A 10,092-nucleotide genomic window follows, 5' to 3' on the forward strand; every position below is an offset into this window, starting at 1 on the left:
AAATTTACAACGATTTTAAATATATTAAATTCAAATAGCTCAGTTAGTAGGACAATGCATTATTATATATGGGATTGAGGTTCGAACTCCAGACATCTTGTAAGCTGAATTCTAGCCAACATGCTTCTTGAAAAAAAAAAAAAAATTCCAATTAGAGACAAGAAAGAAAATACTTCGTTATTTCTCTTTTGTCACCCATAGAGACAAATTCCAATTTTCTCTTTGAGAAAAGTGTCATTTGTGAAGAAAGAAAAATACTTGACTTGAAGAAAGATGAAGAATTTGTTAATGGGTCACACAAAATTTCTTAATCTCTTCAAATTTTCATCTTTCCCTTCAACTTCTCGTTTCAACAACTTCACTTCCACTAGTAAGCAGTACCATTCTTCTTCTTCTTCTTCTTCTTCTTCTTCAATATTGAAAAATTATCATTAAAACTTCATTTTTTTCTTATGATAATTTTTTTCTTCATTTTTGATTCAGGTTTGAAACTGAAAGTTAAAATCTTGAAACTTTCACAATCAAAACGTGGTTTCATTTTTCAACAACCTCTTAATCTTACTTCTAACTACCTCCGTAATTTCCGCTATTCTGGTAAGATTTTAACTAATTCTGTTAGTTTTTGTTTTTTAATTAGTTTTAATCATTATTTTTAATATTGGTTTTGGTTATGTAAGATTTTAGAATAAATGGGTTTGTTTGGGTAATTAATGGGTCTTTCGTCCCTGCAAATATAGGTCATTTGAATTTTCATTCCTGAAGTTACTAATCAGATGTAATTAGGACCAAAAGTCAAATGATTAATACTTGAAGGGGCAGATTGGAAGGATTAGTAACTTCATGGACGAAAATTCAAATGACCTATATTTGCAGGGACGAAAGACATATTTAAGCCAATGTTTTATTAAGCATGTAATTGCTACGTAGCACCTACACGTTTAATGGTAGTGTCCGACACAACACCGACACATGTGATTATATTCGATTATGCCATTGTGTTGACGTGTCTGTATCAATATTGTGTCTAGCACCTACACGTTTAATGGTAGTGTCCGACACAACACCGACACATGTGATTATATTCGATTATGCCATTGTGTTGACGTGTCTGTATCAATATTGTGTCTAGTGCCCGTGTTTGTGTTAGTGATTCATTGCGTATTTGTGTGTCTAGTGCCCGTGTTTGTGTTAATGATTCATTGCGTATTTGCAATGTGAATTATGATAAGTGTCAAATTTGTATTCATTTAATCCCGATCAACAATGTGGGATTCGTTTGGATTAACTTATTTGAGCTTATCTATTGAGATAAACATTTGTGAGATTGTCTGATAAAGTTTATGAAAACAGCTTATGCATGCCCTAAGTTGTTTTCAGCTTATTTCTATAAGTTCTCCAAGATAATGTGGAATTGGTTTGGATTGATATACTTGGGTTTATCTACTGACTTAAACACTTGTATGATTGTTGATAGAGTTTATGAAAACAACTTATGACGTGTCCATAAACTGTTTTTAGCTTATTTCTGCAAGTTTTGCAAGATAACTTATGAAATCAGCTTATAGGAAAACGGTTTTGGCTTTATTTAACTTTTCCAATCCGTGCTAAAGAAGATTTAGTTTCATAAGTTCTGTGTAGGGAGACTGCCAATACTATTGATTATAAATTGTACAATAGGAAACTTGTAACAACTTGTATCAATCAATTAGCTAGAGATGATTTTTTATACAAGCTTAGTTTTGTGGTTAAGCCGCGGCAGGGTTGTTAATTTTACAAGTTTCTGTTGTGTAGCAATGCGACATGGTGATATGACAGAATAGACAACAACATTTTTTTTTTTCATTTTTAATTATTGTTGAAATCCTGGATCATCTAAGTATTTGGTTGTAGCTTTTGCGCTGAGTTAAGCTCATTCGATTTTTAAATTTAAACCGGTGACAGAACCTATATAAAACTTTGATATTAGGCCACCCGTAGATGATGCTGAGGGTTGCAAACTTAATGGCTCTAAATGTCCAACCCTATGCATAAATAGTCAGTGTTGAAATCCGATATCAACTAGGAGCCTAACCAAAGTACTCCTTGTAGATACTTTGATAATCCTTACTGTTGATCTAGATCTTTGAAACTGAGAAGAAAGTAAAAAAAAGGTTATACTTCTGTGATTAAAAGTGAAAATTGAAAATGTTTTCATCAAATCAAACACGTTGTAGAATTTTATTGTGTTTGAAGTTGAAGTTAACACATCCTTTTGATTACTTTATCTGTAGTAATAACATTTGTTATGCCATATTGGGTTGTCTGGTACATATTCCAGGCATTGGATGCATCTTAGGCGTGTCGGTTGCAACTGCATCAACTATAGCTTATGCCACGAATGGTGAGTTGCATATTTGATTGGTATTATGTACTTTAGCTTTTCTGCCATGTTGTTAAATAGCGGAAATAGTGGGCCTTGCAACGCTATCACATAGCGAAGTTTTAGGAAATCTCTATTGACCTATTGTTCAGTCATACGCTATATAGTACAAAATATTGTCAAATAGCAGCTATAGTGGCACTATATCATTTTGCGTAGCGGAATTTGAACAAATTTTTATTTTCCGTGATCCACAGTTGACAACCCTGTTTTCTGTTAATTTTGCTGGAATTTGTCCTCCCAACCTGCATTTCTCTTAATAACTTGACCGTTTTTATTTCCAACAATTAGCTGAAGATGCTTTGGTGGATGATCATCGTCGTAGCGATTCATTAAACTTGGACTACCCATTGACGACATTACTTGTAAAAATTTGGCTGGAAAGATACATGGAATATCTCTGGAAATTGGTTAGGAGATTTTGGCTGCCAATTTTTTTCGTTGCGACAGTGCTTACAAACTTGGATTACCCATTTACAATATTATTCATCAAACTTACCTTATTCCTTCTCAGCACAAATCCCAATCCATTTTCTGTCTATGTTTTTGTTGATCAGGTCAGATACTGCAGTAATAATAATTTCACAAAGTGTATACTACACAGCATACTTGAATTTATTTGTTGCCATTTTGTTCAACTGTCATAATATTTTTCATTTGGTAACTTCACGTGATTTTGTTTTACTTGACAATGTGTTGATTTACAAATTCTTATATTGCAGTTGTGCCGACAATCTATATGCAAAGATACCAAGTTTTTTGACAGAAAGGTGCATCCTCGTCTCTTTTAATTGATTTTGTTGTAGCATGGAAATCTATATCGGGTTTTTTCTCTCATGTTAGTATGTTACACAGATATCTAATATTATTTTATGATTTACTTATAGAAGGAATGGATCTCTTTCGCTCTTTCTCTAGCACTTAATTACATGATTTTTTTTTTTTGAGGGATGATTTTATTATGTTTAGATACCAATGTTTTTATATATTTGCGTCGTAATGAAGACAATTTGTGGAACATATAGTTTAATATCGCATAAATGGTCCAATTTCATGCCCAACTATATAATAATGCCCAACTATATAATACCATTACTCTCTGCATATTACATTACACTTAGCTGTACCCGATACTTCCCAATGTTGGCAGAGAGTACATTGTTTGATAATCTGCCACATTACTATGCTTGTTTAGGGCTTGTTTGTATTGACTTATTTGAGATTATCTACTGTCATGAACATTTGTGAGAAAGTGTGAGAGAGCTTGTGGAAACAACTTATGACATGTTCATAAGTTATTTTCAGCATATATTTCTATAAGCTCTCCAGGATAGTTAGTAAAAATGGTTGACTTTATTTTATCTTTTGTTATAGAAAAAATAGCTTATACATAAGCATTTATATGATAAACGCTTCTGCTACAGGCACGTAATTAAATTGTTTATCCAAAACATGGCCCAGTTATATGATTTCTGTTTGCAAAGTATTGTCCCACTATAGATTTCATTAAGTGGTCTCGAGAGGCAACATTAGATATTCGGGTAAAATCATGTGTGCTTCAATATATTGGATATGCTGACTGTGAATTTGTTATGTGTATTTTAACAATAAAATTGAGGGAACTTGGTAAAGAACTTTTATATACTAAGAATTTTACTGATAATGGCGATTCTTCTTTTATCTGCAGTCATTTTATGCCAGCAAAGTTGAAGTACAGGACTATAAGCTTCTTTGCCTGGCTGATGTTGAAGTAAGAGATCACAAGTTCACCTTGGTTGGAATTCTTGGTACATGGTGGACTCTACCACATTAACCATCTTAGGAGGCAAGTTTTAGTGGTTAGTTTGTTAGGGGAGAGGGGATTTATGGTAGTAGAATCGAACTCTAAACTACACCTTTATAGACTTTTTTTTTCTTGTTTCTTTAAAAGGGCTTGTCTTTTTCAAGTCTTCTAGTGTGATTAACAAGCTCATGTTTATAATTTTAGATAGTGGAATGGTGAACCCATTTGGGAACTTTGCTGTAAATAAAAATATTATATTTCATCAGAGCTCAAGTGGTTAATTAGACTTTACTTGGAAATACAAATCCTAACAATGTTCATAATAAAATGTCTAAATATTTTTTTTATAATTTATATTTTGGTTTAGAATATTGTTAGGATTTGTTATTTATTTCATTTTTTTAGATTTTAAATTTAAAATAAATATACGACATCATTAAGATTTTTGTTTAGGGGACAATATCATTAGGATTTAATTTATATTTCTGTTTAGAATATTGTTAGGATTTGTTCTTTATTTAAATATATGATTTAAAAATATATTTTTGTATTACAACTTTTTTTTGAGCATATTTTTTGTATTACAACTTAACTCTATAGAATATATGTAGAGCGATGAATAAAAATTTAGTACTAGAGTCTTTTCCATATAAAAATATATCTCATAATTTTCGCAATACAAACACAAAAAAACCCTATCGATTAGGAAATTGGATGAGTTCATCGCGTCAAGTGTAATGAGTGTTTGTGTAGATACAATCTGTGGTCTTTAATCGTAAAGGTCATAATCATCACATTTTTTTTGGACCGGTGCTAGTCACACCCAAAAAAAATAAGTTACACCCTAGAATGACTAATATACCATTTAACTAAAATAAAAATTTCAAATTAACTAAATTTACATTAACGTAAATTGAACATAAGTAAACTTAATTTACATTAACCTAAATTGAACGTAAGTAAACTGAATTTACAAACTTAATTTACATTAACCTAGATTGAACGTAAGTAAACTGAATTTACATTAATCTATATTGAACATAAGTAAATTTAATTTACATTAACCTAGATTAAACGTAAGTAAACTTAATTTACAGTACCTCTTATATACATACGTATACTAAATTTATATTAACCTAAATTGAACATAAGAAAACTCAATTTACATTAACCTAGATTGAATGTAAGTAAACTGAATTTACACTAACCTAAATTGAACATACGTAAACTTGAATTTACATTAACCTACATATGTAAACTACACTAACCCCTTTTATATACATACACGTAAACTTAATTTACACTAACCTCTCACATAAAATCAAATTGACAGACATATCTCATACCAAAACAAACAATAAACAAATAGAAACTCATCGAAAATGAAATTCATGAAATTCACTAACCTTTATGAATATAGTACAGATCAATAACAAAGATGTTGATTCAGATATTGGTTGCACATCTATGGTGATTTGTGGATGAAAGGGGGTAAGGGTTCAGAATGATCATAAAAGATGGATTTTTAAAAATTTACACGAAGAGAGCAATTTTGGTATTATTGTAAAATTTTAAATAAATTTGAGTGTAACCTTTTTTTTTTGGTGTGACTAGCACCAGTCTTTTTTTTCGTCAACCCTCGGATTATTCGGATTATAAGTGGAAATGGATTTTAGTAAACCCAAATTCGACTGTAATCTGTTGGCTACAATCCCCCTAAAAAAAACTATGGCTACATTCTCCTCTCAAAACATAATTATAAAAAAAAAAAAAAACACTAGTATCTTTAGTTTGTTGGTCTATCTAAACATGATTAAATACTTTTTATAAAATGGAATTTAAACATGCTAATAAGTTATACTAGACCTTCAATAAGCTAAATTCAGGTATGAAAATAAGTCTAGGACAAACTATAAGTGAGACATAACCTTAAATTTGTTGATCAGGCTTAGAGTTTTTTTTTTTTTTTTTTTTTTGGTGGTGGTCGGGGTTCGAATCCCAACCTTATATATATCATGCATTGTCTATACCAGCTGAGTTAGTTTACGAGGACAGTTAGACTTAGAGTTTACAAAGCCTAGTTTAAACCCCTAATTGGAATCATAAAATCCTTAAAAATATTAATCAACTGAATCCATTGTTGCCATAAAAATAAACTGAACCCATTAAAAATTCTCGTGAGCTTAGCTCAGTTGGTAGGGATATTGCATATTAGATGCAGGAGCCGGGGTTCGAACCCCGGACACTCCACTTCTCCACAATTAAATTGTGCGAGCTCTAGCCACTAGACTACTTGACAAAAAAAAAGTTTGAATATCTTGATTTGATTGAAAAGTATAATTTGATCACGTGTCTACTGTAAATTGGGCAAAAATCCACCTTCAATTTGATTGAAAAATTTATTATTCTTTCCTTTTTTTGTCCCATTAATTTTTGGTATATATAGTAAAACATAAAGTGGAGAAAATAACATAATTGGAGAAAAGAAACAAGTGTGTTGGAGGCTAGAAAAGATCGACAAGAAGAAGAAAAATAACAAGGTTAGTTTGTCTTTTCTTTTCTTATTCTTATTTACCTCCAAAAAATTTGGTTTTTTAATTTGTTTGTTTGTATTTTTTTTGTTTTTGTGTTTATTTTGATTAAGAGGTAAGAGATGATCCAATGACTAGTACTAGTGATCTAAATTGTAGAATTAGTGGTTCTCTTATACCCCTATAACATAAATTATATAGTAGGTTTTGATAATTTGTGTGATTTAGATGATTAAGTCATATAGTATATGAATTCTCTTTTAAAAATATTCATTGCTTTAAAAAAATTAAAACTAAATAACTTGTTTGATTAGTAAAACAGTTTTACAAGTAACCGTAGCATAACTCAATTAAAATGAACGTTACAAATACTCTTTTATTTTTAAGAATTGAATTTCTAATAATTAAACTATTTAGTCATATCAATTTTACAAAGTTCAAGGTAAAATCATGGAAGATGGTAAAACTTCTTTCGTAGTTTTGAATTAAATATTAGATTCAAGGTTTTTTTTCTTTCTTCTGATCTCCATTAGTGGAGTTTGCAACCTCTTCTTTAATTTGTTTGGGCGTTGATACTCTCTCAAGCCCTAGTTTAGAGGGGCATATGTATCATGTTCTTATGTTTGGTGTATCTCAATAGTTTTGGGGAAACATATTTCACTTTTTTTTATTTGTGGCAAATTTTATGTGGTAAATTATAGCTTTTGTGAATAGTCAAGTTTTGTGAACCCAAAATCCAAAATAAACAATAAAAGATTATGTGCCAACAACTTTGATCGTGCGTTTTTTTATGGATTTAAAAAGAGAAAGAATTGATAAGCAAAATAAAATACTACGGAAAGAGAGAAAGAATTGATACTTCATCAATTTTTTTAGGAGAATTAATACCCTAATCATTGTATTTATTTATTTGGCTACAAACAAGTGTTATGGGTGCATCACCTTCTAGATGCTACTTCATGTGATTTTTCATTTCATTTTTGTTTATCATAATTTTTTAATATATTATGTTGTTTTTAAAAACAAATCGGGAAAAAGAGAAATTTTATTAATAATAATGACACTAATGATTAAATTACAACGATAGTTATGACCGTTATGTGGCTCTAACCACACACCTCTAAGACAATTATTTGTTTTTTGGTACAATATTGATTTGTTGTCTACTTTACATTTCCACTATGATCTTTTTAATTGTCATTTTGAACAACTTATTTAAAAATAATCCATATTTTACACTTAACGCACTTGTATCTTAGAGGATTATAAATTTGTTAGATGCAAAGATCAAATACTATATGTCTTTAGGGTCCCAACTCATATCAACAGAATGCACTTTTGAGAATTTGACAACTTTTTGATTGAAACATAGATTTCTTTTATATTACCTTGTAAAGGGTATAGTTATAAGATGGTTTAATTTGAATATTTTATTAATTGTCTTCTATATTTTTTGTTCAAAGCATCCTTGCATGCATGATAAGTTACAATTTTCTTGCTTCCGTTTGATTGTGTACATCTTTGTTAAGTTAGAATGCACTATTTGACTAATTATCTTTTTTTACTAGTTATTTTCTTGGTGTCTGCTTATTGTATATAATTACAAACATTTTGTTTGATTTTTAATTAAAATTAAATTTATTCTATTACTCTCGATATACTATACCATGTTTTTTTTTACCAAATATACTATACTACATTATGAATACTTGATTATATTGTGTTCGTAGAAAATGGGTCGTGGAAGAATATCTATGGAACTCATTCAAAAGGAGAGATCTAGAAAGATAACATTGCAAAAGAGAAAGGATGGTTTAATAAAGAAAGCAAAGGAATTTTCCATTCTTTGTGATGTTGATGTTTGTTTGATCTTGTACGCTCCTAACCTTGAAGGCCAAGGATATATTGAACCTGAAACATGGCCTAAAGACAAAAGAGAGGTACAAAGAGTTCTTCAAAAGTACTATGAGACAACAATTGATAGGCGTCCTAAGACCTATGATGTTCAAGAATATTTTAAGGAAAGGATGAAAAAAGTTGAATTGGAGATTTACAAAGTGCGTAAAGAGAGGTTAAAGATGAAGTATCCAACTTGGGATGAATCTTACAATTCTTTTGGAAATGAACAATTGAGGTCATTTGTTAGGTTTTTGGATTCTAAGCTTGACGCATGTGATCAAAAGATGAATATGCGAAAAGATGAATCATACAAGGTCAATAACCTTATTAGTTCTCCTTACTTGACCTCAAATTCAGGTACCAACTTCAATCTCATGCATACCAACATATCTCAAGTTAAAATTTACTCTCCATTGATGAATATTTGTGATAAAAATCCCTTAGGGTTTTGGCCAATTCGATTGGGACAAAGCTCTCAACATTCTCTTATGGTTTCCAGTGCACAAAGCTCCTACTATTACCCTAGCAAGCATATTGATGCTAATGTTACCTATGATTCAAAAATCAGTATGAAGAAGAAGGATGAAGTTAAAAATGACAAAAACTTGCCATCATACTATTACAATGGAAATGCAATGATAATGCAATCATATCCTATTGCTATGCCTACTCCTCCTTTTCAGAATCTTGCAAACCTATCCCATGAATATCTACTTTATGGATCCTATGATATAGATAGTATTCAAGCTCAACTGTTCAACTCCAAGAATGGAACGAAGTAGCATGTAATGCTTTAGACATCCATACTAGCTTTTTAGTATAAGATTGTTGTATTTGGTTTTAATAATTTTTCTAGATTTTATTACCGTTTATTTGTTTAGTTTATTGAACTAGTATAACAATTTCTTTTCTTAGTTTTAAATGGAACAAATAGCTTGGTAACTTTCTTACTTGTTATGTTTTTACTGAAAATTGAATGTTATATGTATTAACACATGCACGTCCCCTTTGACATATGCATGTACTCATATTGATGAAAAATTAAAATTATCTTTGTTTATGTTCACGGAACAAATATTTAGTCATATAATTGTTTTACTTAAATAAATGTCTGTTTACTTTCTAACAATAAATTATAGTTTGTTGTTCAACACTAGACTTTGTGTGAAAACATTTAACGACACAATATCATATGGTTCAATATCATCACAATGTATTTCTCTATTTGGGTCATTAACTAGAAACATGTTGTATGTCATTTGTAAGTGTTGATTATGTCCATATTCTTAAAAGAAATGAACTTCTATGTTATTATTATTTTTTTTTTTTAAAATGCTAACAAGTTATACCAAAAGGTTAAAACTTAGGATTTAAAAATAAGTCTATTGCAAACTAAAGAATAATTATACATGGACACCCTCTTTCCTTATACCATCCATACACACTCCTTATGTGGCATT

At 30.2% G+C, this 10,092-nt stretch overlaps 2 protein-coding genes across 3 annotated transcripts; both read left to right on the plus strand.

Moving 5' to 3' along the window:
• Positions 1-174: 174 nt before the first annotated feature.
• On the plus strand, positions 175-4,530 carry LOC11425321 (uncharacterized). 2 transcript variants are annotated; one of them, XM_003618127.4, is made up of 6 exons: positions 176-370; positions 484-594; positions 2,318-2,380; positions 2,711-2,976; positions 3,142-3,189; positions 4,107-4,530. In XM_003618127.4, exons 1-6 carry the CDS (start codon positions 274-276, stop codon positions 4,230-4,232), a joined length of 711 nt encoding a protein of 236 aa, XP_003618175.3. In that variant the 5' UTR covers positions 176-273; the 3' UTR covers positions 4,233-4,530. The 2 variants fall into 2 exon arrangements, with proteins under 2 accessions (XP_024641265.2, XP_003618175.3); XM_024785497.2 differs by lacking the exon at positions 2,318-2,380 and having other exon boundaries at positions 175-370.
• A 3,936-nt stretch (positions 4,531-8,466) lies between these two features.
• LOC11439437 (agamous-like MADS-box protein AGL17) lies at positions 8,467-9,414 on the plus strand. The gene has a single exon (XM_003618128.1). The coding sequence runs from the start codon at positions 8,467-8,469 to the stop codon at positions 9,412-9,414; it is 948 nt and encodes a 315-aa protein (XP_003618176.1).
• Positions 9,415-10,092: the final 678 nt, after the last annotated feature.

Source organism: Medicago truncatula, chromosome 6 (genome assembly GCF_003473485.1).
Source record: "Medicago truncatula cultivar Jemalong A17 chromosome 6, MtrunA17r5.0-ANR, whole genome shotgun sequence".
Classification (NCBI taxonomy): domain Eukaryota; kingdom Viridiplantae; phylum Streptophyta; class Magnoliopsida; order Fabales; family Fabaceae; genus Medicago; species Medicago truncatula.